Source organism: Anas acuta, chromosome 8 (assembly GCF_963932015.1).
Source record: "Anas acuta chromosome 8, bAnaAcu1.1, whole genome shotgun sequence".
Lineage (NCBI taxonomy): Eukaryota > Metazoa > Chordata > Aves > Anseriformes > Anatidae > Anas > Anas acuta.
In genome coordinates, this window is record NC_088986.1 from 31,702,801 (window position 1) to 31,723,717 (window position 20,917).

At 42.3% G+C, this 20,917-nt stretch overlaps 1 protein-coding gene across 8 annotated transcripts in view; it reads left to right on the plus strand.

Moving 5' to 3' along the window:
* Positions 1–20,917, plus strand: part of TGFBR3 (transforming growth factor beta receptor 3) — a 130,314-nt gene that overhangs the window by 58,594 nt on the left and 50,803 nt on the right. For all 8 annotated transcript variants that reach the window (XM_068690986.1, XM_068690990.1, XM_068690985.1 and 5 more), the window contains one exon: positions 18,356–18,493. In XM_068690986.1, coding sequence (XP_068547087.1) covers positions 18,356–18,493 — 138 coding nt within the window. The remainder of the gene's footprint in view (positions 1–18,355; positions 18,494–20,917) is intronic.

Sequence of the window (20,917 nt, forward strand, 5' to 3'; positions counted from 1 at the left end):
TTTGTTTATTTCTTCTTCTAAAAGTGCTTTTTTAAGAATAGGTTTCAATTAAGTGGCAATCAAATGTCCACGTTGGAGTGTTTTCTAAGACTCCGTAATCTCAAATACAGTAAAACTAAGATCAGCTGCTTCTTCCACTCTTGCTTTTTAGTGCTGAGCTCTTGATGTCAGCTTGACCAGATGCTTTCAGATTGGCCAGAAAGATGGGCTAGTTTGGTTTGAATTTTTGAAGCACCCTGCAGCATGGCCTTAAAAATCTTTTGGCAGCCTCCACTTGCTAATCTGATTATTCTTTCCTCTTCCAAATTAAAATAATTGGACTATTATCCTATGCATTGCTAAGCCTCTTGTTTTAGTGTGATAGTGCATTGCCAGAATTTGTTGCATCTCCCCACTGCTCATCAGCTGTGGGACAGTGGGAAGCCAGTGCTGCTGCACTTGGGCACATCTGGTAGCTCTGGTAGACCAAAGGCTTTTGTTTTGAAGAAAAAATAGTTGCTTTTCTAGAAGATGCTTTCAAAGAAAAACAAAGCATTGTGCCTCTGCCAAAGTACAGACTGGATCTCAACATTGCAAGGGTATTTTGCTGAGTTTGCCTCTACACCTTCTGAAGACCTTTGCTTGGCCATGGTAATGGATAGCTAGTCTGACAGCAGACTTGCAGGTGGCAATGCAAAAATGTGCCAGGGTTTTGGTATATGCAGGGTTTTTGAACCAGGCATGGTATGAAGTACCTATAATGAGATGGCTTGAGAGCAGTAGTGCAGCTGGAAATATTGCTGTCCAGAAAGGGGGCAAGAGTATGAGGAGAGCAGCACGCTGCAGGAGCCGAGAGTGTGCTGTTAGGGGGTCCAGGCAGGTGTTGAGTAAGGCAGTGAGCATGGTACTGGGCTGGCTGACTGAGAAGTGAAGCTCAAGATAGAGCTTGTAAAGCCTAAAAATACTGCGCCTTTCTCAGGGGGTGCCATGCCTACTGAAAGCTGCAACTCCCATGCAACTAACAGATTAGTGAAACTGGTATCTTAATTGCCGTATTTGATGGACACTGCATTGCCATGTCTCTTAAAAAACAAAACGACGACTAAAAAAGACACCTCAGCCTTAATTTAAGGATCTCTCACAACTGTCTTCTTGCCTTTTCTCTTTGTTAGCACTTTGAAGCATCTGTGCTTGCATAAAATCCAGTCTTGGATGTGGCTTTTTCATCTTGTTTGCTCTGGACTGCAGTCTTTGTGGGTTGTTTTCAGTCAGCTCAGGAACTGCTGGTCATTGAATTTGGCAATTGTTCCCAGTTCTGCCCACCAGAAGTGCCAGAGGAAGTCATGTGTCAGCTGGAAGAGCTTGTTTGCACAGAGCCTGGTGTCCTGCAGAAGTATTGTTTGAAGCCTGTCTACTCTTAAAAAGGCAACAGTGACTTCTCATGACTTGGAAAGCACTGAGCAAACCCTTGGTATTTTCTGTTTTTAAAAATGGGAATGTTTACTGCACGCAGAAAATGAGACTTATTCTTAGCTTCACAGAGCTGCTTGGAACGGTGAGTGAAGCAATGCCAAGGCCCACCACAACAGGCTAAAGGGTTCAAAAGAAAAAAATGTCAGAATGTCTTTCCTGATTGCTTGAATTGCGCGTTTTTGCTGACTTATTAAAATGGCCCGTTGGAAGCTGAAAGTTGGAGCGTCTAACATTTACTAATATTTGTTTTCCTCTGTTGTGTGTGCCCACAGATACTGATTTGCTCTTGCAGGATTGTAAAGAGAGCTGGGCAGCTGCCACGGTCTTTACTAGAAGACTTACAAGTCTTTGCTTTCTTCCTCCCTCTCTGCTAGTTGTGTATAAGCACACTGTGCACTGTGTGCACACGTTCTATCAGGCAGATGCACATGTTTTGATTGAGATCATAAGCTGTGATTCACATTCTTGTTCTCCCCTCCTTAAAGCTTGGAGTGGCTGACATGGCTTCGAGTACTTATAAATCACTGCTTTGTCTATAGTTACTTTCCCAAGAAAAGATAATTAAGAAAGTGATGGTATTTCCAGGAGTCCATTTATATCACAATCTTGATTGGCAGGTTCCAGTCTAGCTTTGGGCTTGTGTGTGTGAGGGAGATGTTGAAGCAACACTTGTCATGAGAGGCCATGTTTATGTTGTTCTCTGGAGTGTCTGTTTGAACCAAAAGTTGGAATTGTTCTCCAACCTCCCAGCAGCAGGGAAAATTTCCAACATAAATTGTATGGAGCTTGCCGTGCCAGGTAGTCACTTCAGCTGCTCTCCTGGATCAGCTGAGAAAGTAAAAGAAAGTGGGAAAGATAAGAAGAAGAAACAGTTACTTTTTTTTTTTTTTTTTTAGCATATGTAGATTGTGCTTTTGCTAATGCTTTTTATGTACCTAAGTTTGTGTTTCTCTAGAGGAGTTTCTCATTTTCCCTGTGAAAAAAAAACAGAATGCTTCCACAGTGGTAAAACTTATTTAAAGGAGAAGATGCAAAAATAGCACCACCATGGGGTAGAAATAGATGAAATTCAGGTTGCTTAAAAAAGTTTGAAGGAATTATAGGTAATTTATAGTGGACAGTGTGTCTTTAGGAGTTGCCTTGGCAGTTTAAAATACAGAAATGTTTTTGTTGTGGTTGGAGTTCATGTCACAGATATGATTAAGCATGACAGTAGTGGTAGCATCTCCAGGAGAAAAGGTAATTTTTGATGATGATCCAAATCTCGTCAATGAGGGAAAAGTACTAAAACCTAATACTTTTCTGAAAATGACCAGTGTTCTCTAGTCCTGAAGATTAGTTGAAGTCTAGCTTACCTTCTGTGATCGAATTGAAACGAATTGAAGCAGTTTTTTCATTTGTTCTGCATGGACACAGTCTGTTCACCACCATGCAGGTGGTGAAGTGAAAGTTTGAGGCCTTTTTGGACGTTACTACATATGCTGTTGCTTAGCAGAGAAGCACAGTGGCACTTGCTTTTTTTTTTTTTTTAATTTTTTTTTCAGAACATGTCTTGGAACACGTTTTCTTTCCTCCACTGCTTATCTGGGTTTCAAGTGATGCTTAGACTGGGGTAAAATGGACACAGAGAATGCACCTGAAGCTCTATGGAAAAACCTTGCAAACAGGAAGGTGCACTCTGTTATTACACTATTAGCTGGAAAGCAAGCCAGTGTTTTCTTCATTAAGTCTCTTTTCAAGCAAGAATCAGCAAGACTGTGTGGATAAGAAGTGCTTAGAATGACATCATTGTTCATGAAAATACTTGCGTGACAGCCTCATTTACATCTTTTGGAGGATTTTGTCAGGTTTTCATGACTTTGATTCTGCAAGTGTACTAAATCCACCTACATAGGTAGTGCTGATAAACTGAGAAAATTTGGTTTCTTAGAACTTTTTAAAGTAGTAATTTAATTAATTATGAAATTAATTATATAATTATTTAGAGAAATTAATTTAATTCTCTGAAATATTCCCAAAATACTGTTTTGTTTGCAGAGACTAAAAGTTCTGATTTTTTTTTTTTTTTGAGGATGAAAAAAAATTTGGAAAGAATGAAGATCTACCCGATGGTAGGGGAGTAGAAAGACAGTATATTGGTTACAGTTGTTTAAGCTTTTGAGAGCAGTTCCCTTTGCATTTAATTTCTGTTACCACTTGTGAGTGTATGCCTTAGGGAAATGCTTGCCCCACGTCTCAGGCTGGTGGGTTACTGACAATAAAGTAAACAAAGCTGTTTCCTAAATCTGGTGGTGCTGCTTAAGTTTTCGCTTTTTTATGATTCATGCACACACATGCTCTTCTTTACCCTGGCTTGGAAAGCAAGAATTTGGTTTTATATGTCCAATAAAAATGTGAGCTCCATGTTTTACGCTTCTGTATTTGACTGCGCCGCTCCAAAAGACACCTGCAGAATGGCATTTCTGTTTTCCAGTTATCTGCACCTATGTGTGGTCTGGCTGCAAAACCTTTGAAGAGCAAGGTGCGTTACACGCAGAGTGGTGAAACCCTTTGTCCTGCAGTTTTCCATCATCTATTTCATATATATTGCAAGTGATCTTTTCCTGCTTTGTGGAGCCTCCATGTCGTAGCATCTTCCCCTTCTCCACCTGCAGCTTTTGAAATAGCAGAAAATAAGTTGTTCAGCTCGGATTTGGAAATTCACTGTTCTGATTCCAGTTTTGCCATAATGTTCTTAGAACACTGTGTGCAATGTGAAGTCTGCATGGTGTTTTCCAGTTGAGGTGAACTTGCTGTGTCTACACTCAGAGCTTGTAAGAGATGAGAGAGTGCTGACGCCGAGTCTTTGAACCTGGATTAATTTGATACTATGACTAATAAGACCTGGTGAGAGGCAAGGTGTATCAGCTGCATTAATGCATCGCTGTGGTATGGTGCACCTTCTAGGTGGGTGCCTAGCACACATCTAAGTTGCTAAAAATACAGGCTACAGGAACTTCTGTCTACCTGGAAAAATCTGTGTAGACTTGCTCAGATTGCCCCAGATGCCTTTAAGGAAAAAGGTCCTGTCTGAATTTTGATCTTTTATTCGTATAAGAAGCATTTTCTCTGGGACAGGAGCTGGGTTTTAGAGGCTCATAGAGCCTCCAACATGGCAACCCCCTACCTTTTTTTATAATGGTGTTAGGTAACATTAATGCAAGTACTCAATAATAGTTTCAGGATGGGGAAAGGGAGAGGAGTAGGAAAGCAGATTTCACTTTTCAGCCCAGGTAATTCACCGAAGAAAAGGTAAAAAAAACAAAAACAAACACATTTATGTACAAGTAGGTACAGAGCAGAATATTATCTGGGGAAACATTTCCTATTTCTACACACTTTGTACCTTAATTGTTAAACTTGCAAGTCTGATGTGATAGCATTTTGTGAATAGGACAACATTAAGGCAGATGCTGTACTTCAGGCTTGCAGGATTGGATCTTGTGTCCTTAGATCTAAAGACAAGAAATTTTCCCACAAAATGTATAAAAGGAGGGCTTTCCCCTTGAGATTCATTATACAGCATGTGAACAGTATTGACATCTACTGATTTATGCAAAGCTGAGCAAGATGTTTTGTTTTCAGGTTTCAAGTGCTGGGAGGCCTGACTGCATTGTGGAAGGGCAGATGGCACAGATGGTTTCACTTAATCTTTAGGAGCCCAAGCATCTAGTTAGGGTCAAAGCAGGAATGGGCACAGGGGTCCCAGCCCATGTGGTGGTGGGCACAGGTTTTCCATTGCACCAACAGTGGGGGCTGGTTGCTGTGAGCAGCCCTTGTTCCGCAGGTGCCCAACACAACAGGGATAGCATCTGAAGATTAACTGTAGCTGGCAGAGCAAAGTAGAGATGTTTGCACAGAGACTGACTGCTCTATTTGTTGCAGCCAGAAGTTTTTGAAACTCATTTTTCAGCTCTCTGGTTCTCCAAACTATATAAAGAGTTGAGAACATTGAAGACAAAAACTGGTTTGAGATGCATACACACAGGGAAAGCTGGATGTTGTGTTATGCAGGTAAAGGAAGTTAAAGTAGGCAGTTGACACATGTCAGTCAGTATGTGAAATGTATGATAAACTCTTTAGGTTATAATTTTAAAATCATTGGAGAAATAGTTGCATTAATGCAAGTGTGACTTGCTGCCCTTTGTCTTTTCAAATACCTTTCCTTATATAAACTAGCTTTCCTTTTTCCACTTTTGTTACTCCTGCACTGTGGAAGTAATACCATTTGCTAGTGCAAATAGGACGTCAATAACTGTCCTGCCTGTTTGCCAAGTCTTTTTGTTTGTTTCTGGGATAGCTTTGCATTACTTAGTTTTTGCATTACTTAGGTATTTGCATAAATGATTAACATCTAACATAATGTGATTACTTTTGGCAGCTCCTGCTTAAAATAACAACTTTGGAACACCAGAAATGAGCAGGCTGCATTTTTGTCTAAAGATAAATTATGTGGCTGAGCTAGGGGCAGAAATGATCCAACGTTTTCAGAAAATTAGAAGCACTAATTTGCAACATCTCTGTCAGAATTTCTGATGCTGTATGAGCTGTTGTGCTTTCTGAATGGAATCTTCAGTGACTTCGTTTCCAGTAAAAACTTACAGTGCAGTTGCTTACCCTTGCAGTTCTGAGGAGAAAGTTATCACTGGTGCAGTAAAACATCAGTTGTGAAACAGATACAAATGACACTGTTGCCAGGTACTGAGCAGTTTGTCTAGTGCCATACAGCGTGCCACATACTCTTGTTGTGATGTTTTTGGTAATGTTTTAGAACTAATTTTATTTGTAATTTTTTTTTTAGTCAATTGGCTGGACCAGTTGAATTACAAATCCTTATGAAGAGATCTAAATGCGCTGTAATTCTGTCCTGTTACATGAATCCTCAGCTTGGTCGTTGAATGTCTGGGGCTAGAAAGGTACCAGAACTTAGGCTGGAGGGAGAAGAGAGACTACAGATAGCAATTAAATATGCTGTAAGCTCCCCGGCTTTTGTTTTGTTTTCAAAGTCTGTGTGCCCATTAGAATATATTGCTTTGCTCAAAGCGCAGCAGGTACCGAAGTTTAGGGGTTATGCTCTGTCATCACTCAAGGCAAAGGAAGCTTTGCTCTGTTATTCCTCTTTAAGAGACAAACATTGGGGTTGACATTTTTCCTTAGACATTAATAGTGCATCTTTGCATTAAGGTCACCCTCTGGGGAGGTCATCCATACTTCAGGATAGTTTGTTAGGGCATGTTGGCACACACATGTTGCAGGACTTGAATGTCTTGATTTGTAAGTTCTTTGGGAATGGAGCTGTGTGTTGTGCTTGCGCTGTATCTAGCACAGCACACCCTGACCTTTAGCTCCTGTTGCAGGACAAATTAAAAAAAGAGAGATTTCAAGCACCTTATGGTCAAAGGTTTCTGGTAGTACTTCTTACCGAAGAGTGCGCAATGAGCCCTAGACCACAGTTGGGTTGCCCTTATCAATCTTTCAGTTCTCATACCGTCTCTTTGGTGGGCCCAGTATTCCAGTTTGTGGGGTACCTCATAAAGTTCAGAATATTGCACAACAGCATTCAGTTTTTATTAGATAACTTATGGGACCTGGCTTAATGCCATGAGTTTCAGTGGAATTATGCCAGGGTGAATCTTTCCCATGATTTTCACAACTGAACTATAATTGCAGTTCAGTTGATCATGAACATGGGTCAGAAGGTCCAGGCAATGCCAATCCACTTACAGGTGTGTATTTATGATAAAATGAGCAACCCACTCTCTCCTGGCATTGCCATGTTGCTCACTGCAGTTGTGGGGGAATTGCTGCATTGCTCACTGTGTGATAGTGTGGCTCAGACATGCTACTTGGACAGCAGCATCCTTTAGAGCTGGCCTGACAGAGAAGAAAGCTTGGTGTGTCTCTGGCTAAGGCTGCATGGATGGCAAAATTACCTTCAGAGGTAATACCGTAAGAACATAATTTGCCTTTCTTGGAAAAATCAGCAAACTCTCTCCCAGAAGCTGTTGGCTCCTGAAAACTGTACATTGCAATCTACTATAGCTGGCGTGGTATCGAGTCTGTAACACAATATTTAAAGAGCATAGAAAAAAAATGGATAAAATACGTGTTCCATTTTGAATTCCCAGTCTCTGCCTAAAGAATACACCTTTTCTTTACTTTTGTCTTAAAAATCAAAAAAATAACTTGGAGATTTTTCCCAAAGCAATTGCTAAATGCTTTTTGAAAAGTGATAGAGTACTAGGTCCCACCCTTTGAGGTGGATTTGTGGATTAATCTTTGACTGAACTCTTTTCGGCCAATGTATTGGAATTAAATTTTTTCAAGTGAGTTTCAGTAGAAATTCTAAACCTCTTATACTGGATAGTATGCACCAATGATCTGTAAAGATAATATTCATACTAGTTTTTGTTGCAATTCAGAATAACTTTATATCTATATAAATATGTTAGATTGAAAACAGTTATAGAGGGCAGTGATACATATTTTCAATTTTCTGTCTGCTTGGTACTAATTAACTTCATCTTTGCAGCTGAGCAGTAAATAAAGAAGTCATAAATCCATCTTCAGTACATCATTTGTAAGTCAGAAAATCTGTTTATATGATCTGAGGGTTAAAATTAATTTTCCTCTTCTGTCTTATGAAACAGCTGTCCTAGCCTGGGCAGTGTAATATAGTACAGCATAGCATATTTTACCCTGGTTTATTTGCACAAATTTGTAGTGATTGTTTTGGAAAATGAGCTATGAATTTATCTCAAGGACTTCATGCTGGAATAGTTAATTCAACCTCATAAATCCTTGGCATTTGACTTTCATCTTTTAGAACAAAACACAGAGTCTGTGATTTGATGTTTTGAAGTCAGCAAAACAAAATGGTACTTTTTAGCAGCAGTGTTTACTTTGATACGTTTTCAGCTTTTGTGCCCTTGCCTTTCACGTAGTACAAATTGTTTCAGCAGAGTAATGGGGCAGGAGCCCGTAGACTGTTTTTGCAGTTGGTTGCTGTGGTGATACTCAGCCATCCATGAAACTGCCATCTCCAGGGAAACAGAAACCTCGGCAGCCGCCTTAACCTTGTTGCTGTCACATGCATCTGTGAGAGACCTTAAAGGAACTTTTGCAAAGTGTGTCAGCAGGCAGTAGTGATGGGCATGTGCACAGGCAGACATCATTGGCTTGTGTCACAGAATCACAGAACTGTAGGGGTTAGAAGGGACCTTGAAAGATCATCGGGTCCAACCCCCCTGCCAAAGCAGGTTCCTTAGAGCAGGCTGCCCAGGTAGGCGTCCAGACGGGCCTTGAATATCTCCAGAGAAGGAGACTCCACGGCCTCCCTGGGCAGCCTGTTCCAGCTCTCCGTCACCTTCACCATGAAGAAATTCTTTCTCATGTTGGTGCGGAACTGCCTGTGCTCAGTTTTGTGGCCATTACCCCTTGTCCTGTCCCCGCAAACCACTGAAAAGAAGTTGGCCAAATCCCTCTGTCTCCCACACCTCAGCTATTTATACACATATATACTCTCAGTCTCCTTTTCTCCAGGCTGAACAGCCCCAGGTCTCTCAGCCTTTCCTCATAGGGAAGATGCTCCAGGCCCCATATCATCTTTGTGGCCCTCCGCTGCACTCTTTCCAGGAGATCCCTGTCTTTTTTGTACCGGGGAGCCCAGAACTGGACACAGTACTCCAGGTGAGGCCTGACCATGGCAGAGTAGAGGGGGAGGATCACATCCCTGACCTGCTGGCCATGCTCCTTTTCATGCACGCCAGGATCTCATTGGCCCTCTTGGCCACCAGGGCACACTGATGGCTCATGGTCAACCTGTCGTCCACCAGGACCCCCAGGTCCTTCTCCTCAGAGCTCTGCTCCAGCAGGTCGTCCCCCAGCCTGTACTGATACATGTGGTTGTTCCTTCCCAGGTGCAGGACTCTACACTTGCTCTTGTTAAACCTCATCTGGTTTCTTCCTGCCCATCTCTCCAGCTGGTCCAGGTCTCACTGAATGGCAGCACAGCCTTCTGGCGTGTCAGCCACTCCTCCCAGCTTTGTGTCATCAGCGTACTTGCTGAGGGCAGACACTATTCCCTCGTTAAGGTTGTGGATGAAGATGTTGAACGAGACCGGACCCAGCACCGACCGCTGGGGAACACCGCTAGTCACAGGTCTCCAGCCAGACTCTGCGCTGCCGATCACCACCCTCTGAGCTCGGCCACTCAGCCAGTTCTCAACCCACCTTACTGTCTACTCCTCTATCCCACACTTCCTCAGCTTTGCTGTTAGGATGTCATGGGAGACAGTACCGAAAGCCTTGCTAAAGTCAAGGCAGATGACATCCACTGCTCTCCCCTCATCTACCCAGCTGGTGATGCCATCATAGAAGGCAACAAGGTTGGTCGAGCACGACTTCCCCTTGGTGAATCCATGCTGACTACTCCTCATAACCTTCTTCTCTTCCAATTGGTTGGAGATGGCATCCAGAACAAGCTGCTCCAGCACCTTTCCAGGGACAGAGGTGAGCCTGACTGGCCTGTAGTTTCCCGCATCCTCCTTCTTGCCCTTTTTGAAGACCGGAGTGACATTGGCTATCCTCCAATCTTCAGGCACCTCTCCTGTTCTCCAGGACCTTTCAAAGATGATAGAGTGGTTCAGCAATCACCTCTGCCAATTCCCTTAGCACACATGGATGCATCCCATCGGGACCCACGGATTTGTGTGCGTTGAGCCCACACAGACGCTCCCGAACCACTGCTTTGTCAACAAGGGGGGAAATCTTCACTTCCCAGACTCTCCTCCCTCTAGGGTCAAGGAGTCCCGGGGGGGAGTCCTTGAAGCAAAGACTGAAGCAAAGAAAGCATTCAGTATCTCTGCCTTCTCAGCATCTCCTGCTACCAGGACACCCCCTCGTTCAGCAAGGGACCCACATTATCCCTAGTCTTCCTTTTACTGCTTACATAGTTAAAAATAAACCTTCATATTATCCTTTATCTCTTTTGCAAGCCTCATCTCTACGTGGACTTTAGCCTTCCTTGTCGCGTCCCTGCAGGCCCTGACAATGCTTCTATACTCCTCCCAACAGGACAGGCCCTTTTTCCACATTTCATAGACCTTCCTCTTCCTTTTAATCTTATCGATGAGCTCCTTGCTCATTCACGCAGGTTTCCTGCCCTCCTTTACTGATTTTGTACTCTTAGGGATGCACAGATCCTGAGCTTGGAAGAAGTGCTGTTTAAATGTAGCCCAGCTCTCACATGCTCCCTTGCTTTCTAGCAACCTAGCCCATGAGATACTCCCAAGCAGCTCCTGGAAGAGGTTGAAGTTGTCTCTCCGAAAGGCCAGGGCTGCAATCCTGCTTTTAGCCTTACTTCTTCCACCAAGTTCCGTCTTGAACTCCACCATCTCATCGTTGCTGCATCCCAAGCTGCCCCGACCTTTACATCCCTATCAAGCCCATCCTTGTTGGTAAGGACAAGGCCCAGGAGCACCCCCCTCCTCGTTGGCTCCTCCACTACCTGCATCAGAAAATTGTCTTCAGTGAAGTGTAGGAACAGTTTGGACTGTGCATACCTGGCCAAGTTGCTTTTCCAACAGATGTCTGGAAAACTGGAGTCCCCCATGAGAACCAGCACCCATGATCGTGAGGCTACTACCAGCTGCTTTTAGAAGACCTCACCTATCTCCTCCTCCTCATCTGGTGACCTGTAGTATACCCCCACAACAGAGTCTCCCATACCAGCCCACCCCTTAATTCTCACCCACAAGCTCTCCACTTGTCCATCACCCTCCCACAGGTGGAGGTGGGTACACTCTAATTGCTCCCTCACATAAAGGGCAACCCCACCCCCTCGCTTCCCCAGCCTATCTTTCCTAAAGAGTTCATAGCCCTTCATGACTGCGTTCCAGTCGTGCAAGCTGTCCCACCACATCTCTGTGATTGCAATGAGATGGTGGCCCTGCGACCAAACACAGATCTCAAGCTCATCCCGTTTATTTCCCATGCTCCATGCACTGGTATACAGGCACATTAGGGAAGCAGCAGGCACAGTTACCCCTGGAGGGATGCAAGAAGAAGAAAATTCTGGATGGGGTATCAAGATCATCACCTTCTATGAGGAACCCTCAGATGATCCTATGGCACAACTCAGAGGTTTTTCCCTACTATCTTCAACAGTGACAGCAGTGACAACTTCACCCAGCCCTTCTCTGTCACTTTTAGCTCCCCTCCCTTTCCCCGTCAAACCTAGTTTAAAGCCCTGGTAATTAGCCCAGAGAGCTTGCTCCCCAACACACTTGTGCCCCACTTACTGAGTTGAAGTTGGTCAGCAGCCCACATACCCGGCTTCTCAAAGGGCTGCCCAAGATCGAAATACCCAAAAAGGCATGGCACCTATAAAACGTAGTGTCTACTTGAAGTCTTCTTTTTTTTTTTTTTTTTCCAGTTTTAAAACATACTGAAAGATTCATTCAATAAAAAATGGCAAAACTTCTCTGTGGTTAGTTTCCTATTCATAGTTACATCCTTTCTTGCTGTAACGCACTTTTTTTGTGAATTTGTAGGTTTCGTTTTACAGATTTTTGGTATAGCCTTAATATTTAATATTTACTTATGACCAAGTTGTCGTATTCCTCACAAATTAGTCATGTATTTGGAGGAGTGAGTGTGTGCCAAAGGAGACTGGGAGGGGCAGACCTGAGCCTGGAAGAGCAGCTTGCTCTGACAAACAACTCCTGAGGCTGAGTCTTCCTGAAAGAGCCAGTGCTGACACACGTGTCCAGAAAGTCTGGCCTAATACTGATTGCACAACAAAAATGCTGGCTACACATCAGCTCAGTAATCAAAGAGCCCTTCGCAAGGAGTGCGGAATGTGTTGGACCACATGGTCTTATTTTCACATACAGTTGTTACGCTGCTGTCTGCTTGGTTAATGTGCTGTTCCTTTATATGTTTTAAAAATAATGTGAACAGAGCCATAGCAGCTGGTTGTTAAACGTACTAGGTGACCTAAAAGCACTTTAGTACATTTCATGACTCTGGTTTAATTTTCTCTTGTTATTGTTTGACCAAACTGCTCATATAGAGAAAGCTGTCTGAGATGCAGAAGATTTGGCTGTGGTGGTGCGCTGCTGAGGAGCACAACGTGTGTATTGTAGGTTTGTGTGAACTTACAAGAACGGGTGGAGAATATCTCTTTTCAGATACATCATTTAAAAAATAGAAAGGCTGCACTGGGAGTTTCAGAGAAGTAGTGAATTTTACCATTGAGTTCAGTGGGTTCAGGATTTTGCACCAGGTCTCTGTATCTGGCCGTACAGAGCTGCACACGTGGAGGACTGGTTTCCAGCAGGGTTTCTGGGCAGTGTTTAACATACATACTTAATAATATGAATTCTGCCAGTGAAAATACAAAAAGAAAGGGAAAAAATCTAGTTAGCTCTTATGCTATTAATTAGAAACATTTTGTTTGGTGGTTTGAAATGATCCAGTACCTTTCTATTAATTTATGCGGTGTTTAGAAGGTGCTATGAACCGTCTAGACATTTGAGAAAGGATGTGCCTCGAAGAGCTAACAAACTAAGATGAGATGGGAGGAAAACGTGGCTGGGAAAAGAGAGTACTGTGTAGGATTCAGCAAATATATGGTTTCCTAGACACTCTAACAGACATGACTTTTTGGTGATAGATATTGCTGGAAAGTAGGGATAAGGGTCTTTCGTTGCCTGTCCACCCCTTATAGCAGTGGAGGCCGTGCTGGATGGTCACGCAGGGGTAAGGTGGGAGCACTGGTGTGGCAACGGAAAGTTTAAGAGGGTAGAGGGGCAGTGTTGTGCTGGATGTGCTGGTTATAGCTTGGTACTTCTCTTGTATCAATGTCATGAGCTCATAACAACTTAAAGTCCTTTTAAGTTTTTCAGTCTCTAAGGTAGGAGTGGGAGAGGCATTCCCAGTGTTTTCCCAGAAAATCTCTCCTGGGGCCAGGAAAAAGTCTCCCATAATAGATGCCACTGTTGTGTATCATCAAGCACAGGTGATGATGGGGCAATTCTAAATACTAGGTGGGGGTGCGGTTACACTGTCAGACTTCCTTTGATAGGCCTTCCCAGGGGGAACAGTTGCATTCAGGCTAAGCTGGCCAGGTGCTCATCATCAGAGCTATCTCTGAAGCAAAAATGAATTATGAAAAAATGTGACCAAGATGTTGCTGAGCAGTTGTTGAGCGGCTTTGTGGGATTTCTTAACCAGAAAATGCCTAGCTAGTGCTAAGGACTAAGTACAGTGACAGGGAAAGTATTTGCCAAGAAGTGTAGTGACAGAGGCTGCTGCAGGAACGTGTGCATGTGAACTATATTATTTAGCAAGTCAGGGACTAGGGATATGAATTCCACATAATGTGATTTGCTGTCTTGCTTGTGATCAAAATGAGTGCAGGAATGCAAACTCACATTTATTTTGAAAAATTTTACAAGAATGCTTAAATTTATTTACGAAAACTTAATCGATTTTGGATTCAAGTCCTGCAGTTTTAAAGATCAGCCTGCATTTTTCTTTCAGAAATGTAGGAAAATTCCATTATGTGATATAATTTATGCTACAATTCCAGCCAAAGGCGTGCATAGATATACCACTGTTTCTGAGCAAGACTCAAACTTTATGTGGAAATAACTGTATGTATATATTATATGCATATTTAATTTCTGAAGCCTAAAAGAATAGTGACTAGGAAATGTAATAGGAGATGCAGTCGCAAAGAATCTGATTTTCTCGCTAAGGTGGTATGATTTCTTTTTATGCTCTCATGTGACCAAGCTAACAGGCAGAAATCTTCATGAAGTGTAAAACATCTGTGTTGTCTGATGAGACGCTGGCTTTGAGTAAACCTGTCTGAGATCAGTTGAAACAGAGATACTTCTTCATTTTCTAATTACCCGAAGGACTTGGCCTAACTGTTTCTGAGATGAAGTGCGTTATGTTTCTTGTCATCATTTCTGTTTTTAATAAATACCAGAGGTTTGAAATAGCAAGAATTTTTAAAATTTCTGGTAGGAGCATCTTCTTTGAATTAACTTGACATTCTGATAAAAGCACAAGCAGGGTGCAAACCCAAACTAACTGCACCTACTGGCCAATATCAGGATGCCATTACTGTTTCTCTGTTCTTGGTTATTTAAATACATAAACATATTATAGCTCACTTTGTAAATATTTACATTAGCCTTTACTTGCTTTGGGATCAGAAGAAACCATTTTTCCTTTGGTTGTGAAAACGTGGCAATGAATCCACATGATAAGAGTGGACATACGTAATATTCACTGCATTTAGCACAGGAGATTTTTCTCATTGACAGTTTGGAGAGTTCACAGTTAAATGTACTTCCTGCCATTTGCAGTTGAAAAAAAAATAAAAAAAATTGAACTCATCTTTGCTGGATAAGGACTACAAAAGATAAAACTTGGCTAACTAGGCTTCTTTGGTAAATTTAGATTACAAAATTTTTATTGCTTTGTAAGATAACTATATTACATAACCCCAGAACAAAGTAATTATATTTAATAGTTTAAACAGCTCATTACTAATTAGCCGTGATTACACCTGAAAAACCACAAGAATGAATGCTTTTTATAGCAGTGATTTTAACAAGAGTTTTAAACACCTTTTCCTTTCTACTTTCAGCTCTTTCCATTTGTAGACAGAACAACAAAGCGGGGGAGCCTTGAGGGGGAGGGGAGAAATAACAAAACTTTTTTTTTCTTTTTCTTCCAGCTAAAAGAATTACTTTGGCTTTATAAAACCTGCTTTAAAGTGTCAGGCTATAACTAAGATCACGCCTGTTTGGCATATGAAGTCTCTGTCATCCTGTTAGCATTCAGAGAGCTAATATGCAGTCTCCTAAGGGGAGATATTTTATTCTTTTGAGGCAAAAAAATAGAAAAGCAGTCCCTGGAAGACATGGTAATCCATGGTGCTTAATGTTTTGTTTTGGAAATGCATAAAACAGGTGTCCTGCTGAGAGAGATCAAGTACTTGGAGATCTGACTGCATTTACCTGGAAAATGGAGGTGCTCAGCCTTTCTCAAGTCAGAGTGAGCATTAGCCAGTGTGTGCTTGCTTCTGAAAAGACAAGATGTTATTTCTTTAGAAGGATGTGCAGGTTCAGCCAGTTGATGGTAGAATTTCATTTAGAGAAAGTGCATGGGGAACCCTTATATGTTTCTGGATTCATTCAAAGAGAAAAAGATGGATTGGGGGGAATAAAAATTTAAAGAAATGAGAGGTTAGTGTCTGGGAGCAGGTGCCTTTCACAGCCCATTCTGGAAGAAAACCTTGGTACAGCAGAGGCTCAGACACTGCTTAATGGGACTTGTTTCATCTGGAGGGTCCTGTTCCAGCCCCCCCACCATGGCAACACTCCTGCCTCCTTTCTCCCAGGCATCCCGATAACCCTTCAACCTTCACTTGGTCCTCTCTAACTTGGTATTGGGAGTGGCTGCTTGGTATGGAAAAAGCCATAGCCACAGGAGGCAGGAAAAGGAGATGCTGGCAATGGATCTTGGAGTTGAGTTATAGTTTGGGTTTGGGTTTGTTTTTACTATACATACTGAATTGCTCCTAGAAGTGTGTTCAGTGGGGATTGACACCTTGTTCCACTGTGGTTACTTAAGATAATTCGTTGTGTTATAAATGAAGTCTCAACTCTGAATTTAGTAACATAACAGAATATTTATAAAAGGCAAGTAAACAGCGCTGGGTGCGCGGGGAGTCTGTGCTCTACCAACACGCACACGCACCCGTCGAACTTCCCAAATATATATAGGACATTGCTGTTACATATCTACAAGAAACCCGAGTTCGTCTATACATATGGATATCCTATCCCCGCTTCATATTATAACTCTCTTTGTGGTGGTCGTTGTGGGTGAAAGGCTCACGGTTTCCCCATCACCATTAGCAACCTTTTGTTCCAGACTGCAGGAGCGGCTTCCACTGTCTCCCTCTTCTTCTGCACATGCTCTGCCCACCACAAGGTTCCCGAAAGCAACAAAACGTGATTGCTTTTCCCGCGTTTCGTTAACCCTTGAAATCACACTAATAATATTATTATCATATAACATTAAACAATAAATGTTAACAGTTCTAACCAGCAACCCCCCCAGCAACTTCCGTGCCTTAACAGAGGGGGTTGCTTGTTTTACATTCCTGATGACCTCATCGTTAATAGTCTGATGTTATCACCAACCACGAGGCTTTCCGACCCCCATTGCTACATTCCCAAATCTCCCCCTTCTTTATTAATATAAACCATTTTTCTGACACGAATTACCACTCCATATATAACAATTGTTTGTTTTAAGAGTCAGGTAAATTCTGCATGGAATCGTAGGCTAACTGATAGTCATGGTGCACATAGCCAACTGCTTGTCATTTCTTCGTAAGTTTTTAAGTAGCAGAAAAAGTTTCTGATTTTCTTCTGCCCTCCAGGCGCTTGTCAGACCTGAGACCTAGATTTGACATTTACTTTGCACTGAAAGTGAACTTTTCAGTAAAGGGAGTGTGGGGGGGGGGGGAAGCTTTTTTTTTCCCGCCCCCCCCCCCCCCCCCCCCCCCCCTTTTGGAAAGATTTTAAACAATCGTGGATAGCTAATGTTCAGTTTGGTCTCTAGCTTTCATCTAATTAGATGTATCTGCATTTATTTTAATTGTAAATGAACTGACACTACCACTATATAAGAATAAAACAGTAATCAATACAGAGTGATTGCTGTGTCCCAGGTTTCTTCTCAGATTCTCTAGCAAGAGGCAAAATTCATTCTTGTCTATATGCTCAATTTTGTGAGCAACCACTGAAACTTGTGGTTGTGTTCATGTTTACTCCCTCTGTTCCTTTTCTACTCTTTTCAAAGAGTTGTGGCTCTCCGTCAGGGAGCTTAGCAGCAACCCACTGTTGTGAGACACAAACTTGCCTTCTTGGCGTCCATGCTGTATGACCCCTCAGTTGTATTCCCAATGCTTTTCTTCTATAAAGCAGGATGAACTATCAAGTCAAGTACTCACTGCTTAAAAAAACATTTTAGAAATTTTAAAGATGGTGTGATTTCAATTGCAAGTTGTGGTGTTCTAAAAACTGACACTGTTGTTCTCTTTCATGTGCTGAGTTTTGCCCCTTTCTCTAGGGGCAGCATTGGTGATATGCAGAATGGAGCAGGAAGGGCTTCCAGAAAAACAAACTGGTGTTTAAAGAGTCAGTTCTTCAGCTTTTCTCACTTTTGTAATGCCCATTTTCCTGGGACCATATTCTCCACGTACACTTTTCTATCACTGAAGATGGGCGTTTTCTTTCCTGAGTGTGTTCAAATTTCTGTTAGAATACAGAAATGTGTATTTGTATATGTAGCTTCCATAAGCTAGTGTACTTCTACCTTGTTTTTCTGGATTTGTTTCTTCTGTTTTGTTTGTTTCGTTTTATATATTTTGCAGGTTAGATTTATGCCCTAATAGCATTAGCAGATGAGGTTTCTGCTCTAAGCCAGCGTTGTAGGCTACCATCAGAAATCAGAGTTTTCTTTGCAATTCTTTTTTCTCCCTGTTCTCCAGCTCTTGGCTTAGTGGTTTGACCTTTTGCATAAGCTATTTTTCATCAGCATTTGCCAAGGTTTTCTTAAACACTTTAGCAGTGCTTTGCAAGCATAGAGCATGAATGTTAACTGTTTCATTCTTTATCTGTGCTCTGTTGACTGATTTTTTGGGAAGTAGTTTAGTCCATAATCTCGGGTCAGGAGGTCTTAGCACTGGAAGCCATAATATATATAACAATGACCTCTGATTCATTGTTTCAAATTCCACTTAATCATGTATTTCTGTATTTCTCTGTAGGTCACATTACACTTGAATCCAATTTCATCTGTACATATTCACCAGAAGCCTCTGGTGTTTCTTCTCAACTCTCCTTTGCCTCTGCACTGGAAGCTAAAAACAGAAAGACTGGCACCTGGAATCCGAAGAGTTTTCTTTGTAAGTATAGACAGTCCTCTGGCCTGCTCTGTTTCATAGCTATTTGTCTCACAAGACATTGAGTTTGTGGCATTCATTTGGAAAGTTTTTGAACATACATTTAAAAAAGGAAAGTTAACACAAGGTCAAGTTTCAGTGTAGGGTTCTGAGGTATAGTTAGGGGGCAGGGCAAAGCGGTTGGGGAAAAAGTACTTAATTACCTGTTGTGTGAATTCAAGGAAAAGAAACCGAAATTACCTTTTTTATTTATTTTTTTAACACCAGCAGTAATTCGAGTTCACAAAGTTGTGAGGTTATAAAAAGTTGCTAGTCCTGATTAGAAGTTTGATAATATAATGCAAAAAGCCTCAAAGCAATGGGAAATATTACAGGTGAATGCCAGTTGTAGGGTTTGTGACCAAACAAGAATTTGCATCAATGTGTACAATTACAGTTTATGTCCCTAATGAAGCTTGGTCTGTTGAAATGACCAAGCTAAGCCCAGAATGAAGTCATTTTTATTTCTCAGAAGGGCTGGAGCACTGCTTATAATATAGGATCCAAATATTACCTAGTATATGTAAATCATGTCCATACAGTTTGCCAGGACATTCAAGTTTGCTATTTGTAGCGAAACAGACAAGTTGTTTGGATTACATTTTTAATGTGTTACATCATGTCTAATCACGAGTCGTCTTTATTAAAGTTGCAGCTTTTACTGTGTTCAACTCTAATTGCAGAACTAATCTTGATTATTTTTAGCTATATCCTTATAGGGTTTAACTTTGCTCTTCCAGCACAGCTGACTGTGGTAGGCAGTGACTGCTTCTGCAGTACCTAAAGGGAGCTTAATGGGGTCACTGCACATCTGCAGGAGGGGAGGGTGGTCAGGACTGCTGCACTGGGAAGGGACACTTCTCTTTGTTGACCTGATATGGCGGTGATGCCATTAAGTGCACCAAGAGACCTATTGCTCACAGGGATAGATTTCTTTTTCCTGTCATCAGAGTACAAGAGTAGGAATACTTTTGGTACTTCGAACTGTGAAGGACTCCATCCTGTTTCCAGTGCAATTTGTTACTTACTGGTGTAAAGAACATGGGTTGGCTTGTATTCTGAAGTGTTCAAAATCTCAGATTTTCTCAATCTGTTAGAGACTCTTAACTATTAACTTCTCGTGGACCGTTCCTGGTATATGCCCTTAATGCAACCAATCCAATTCAGGTCTGCTCCGAAAATGACTGAGAAACAAGATGATGATAAGAGTCCTCACTCCTCTTCTGATCAAAAGAATCAGCACATTTTACCAGTTAATTAAGACTTTATCATATTTTCAGTTTACTTTTGACATCATCACTCCCATTTCATATCAGCTAATATGTTTTCAGCTATCTCTTTTCCTCCCCTTCAGATTTTCCTTTTCCCTTTGCCTTGCCTTGGCTTTGCAAGTGAAGAGGCTTTCTGTTGAGAGTCATCCATTTCTGCTCAGCAGTTTTGACGCAATGAGGAAGGCTAAAGCCCACATAGAGATCAGGCTTGCAAAAGAGATAAAGGATAATATGAAGGTTTATTTGTAACTATGTAAGCAGTAAAAGGAAGACTAGGGATAATGTGGGTCCCTTGCTGAACGAGGGGGTATCCTGGTAACAGGAGATGCTGAGAAGGCAGAGATACTGAATGCTTTCTTTGCTTCAGTCTTTGCTTCAAGGACTCCCCCCCGGGACTCCTTGACCCTAGAGGGAGGAGAGTCTGGGAAGTGAAGATTTCCCCCCTTGTTGACAAAGCAGTGGTTCGGGAGCGTCTGTGTGGGCTCAACGCACACAAATCCGTGGGTCCCGATGGGATGCATCCATGTGTGCTAAGGGAATTGGCAGAGGTGATTGCTGAACCACTCTATCATCTTTGAAAGGTCCTGGAGAACAGGAGAGGTGCCTGAAGATTGGAGGATAGCCAATGTCACTCCGGTCTTCAAAAAGGGCAAGAAGGAGGATGCGGGAAACTACAGGCCAGTCAGGCTCACCTCTGTCCCTGGAAAGGTGCTGGAGCAGCTTGTTCTGGATGCCATCTCCAACCAATTGGAAGAGAAGAAGGTTATGAGGAGTAGTCAGCATGGATTCACCAAGGGGAAGTCGTGCTCGACCAACCTTGTTGCCTTCTATGATGGCATCACCAGCTGGGTAGATGAGGGGAGAGCAGTGGATGTCATCTACCTTGACTTTAGCAAGGCTTTCGATACTGTCTCCCATGACATCCTAACAGCAAAGCTGAGGAAGTGTGGGATAGAGGAGTAGACAGTAAGGTGGGTTGAGAACTGGCTGAGTGGCCGAGCTCAGAGGGTGGTGATCGGCAGCGCAGAGTCTGGCTGGAGACCTGTGACTAGCAGTGTTCCCCAGCGGTCGGTGCTGGGTCCGGTCTCGTTCAACACCTTCATCCACAACCTTAACG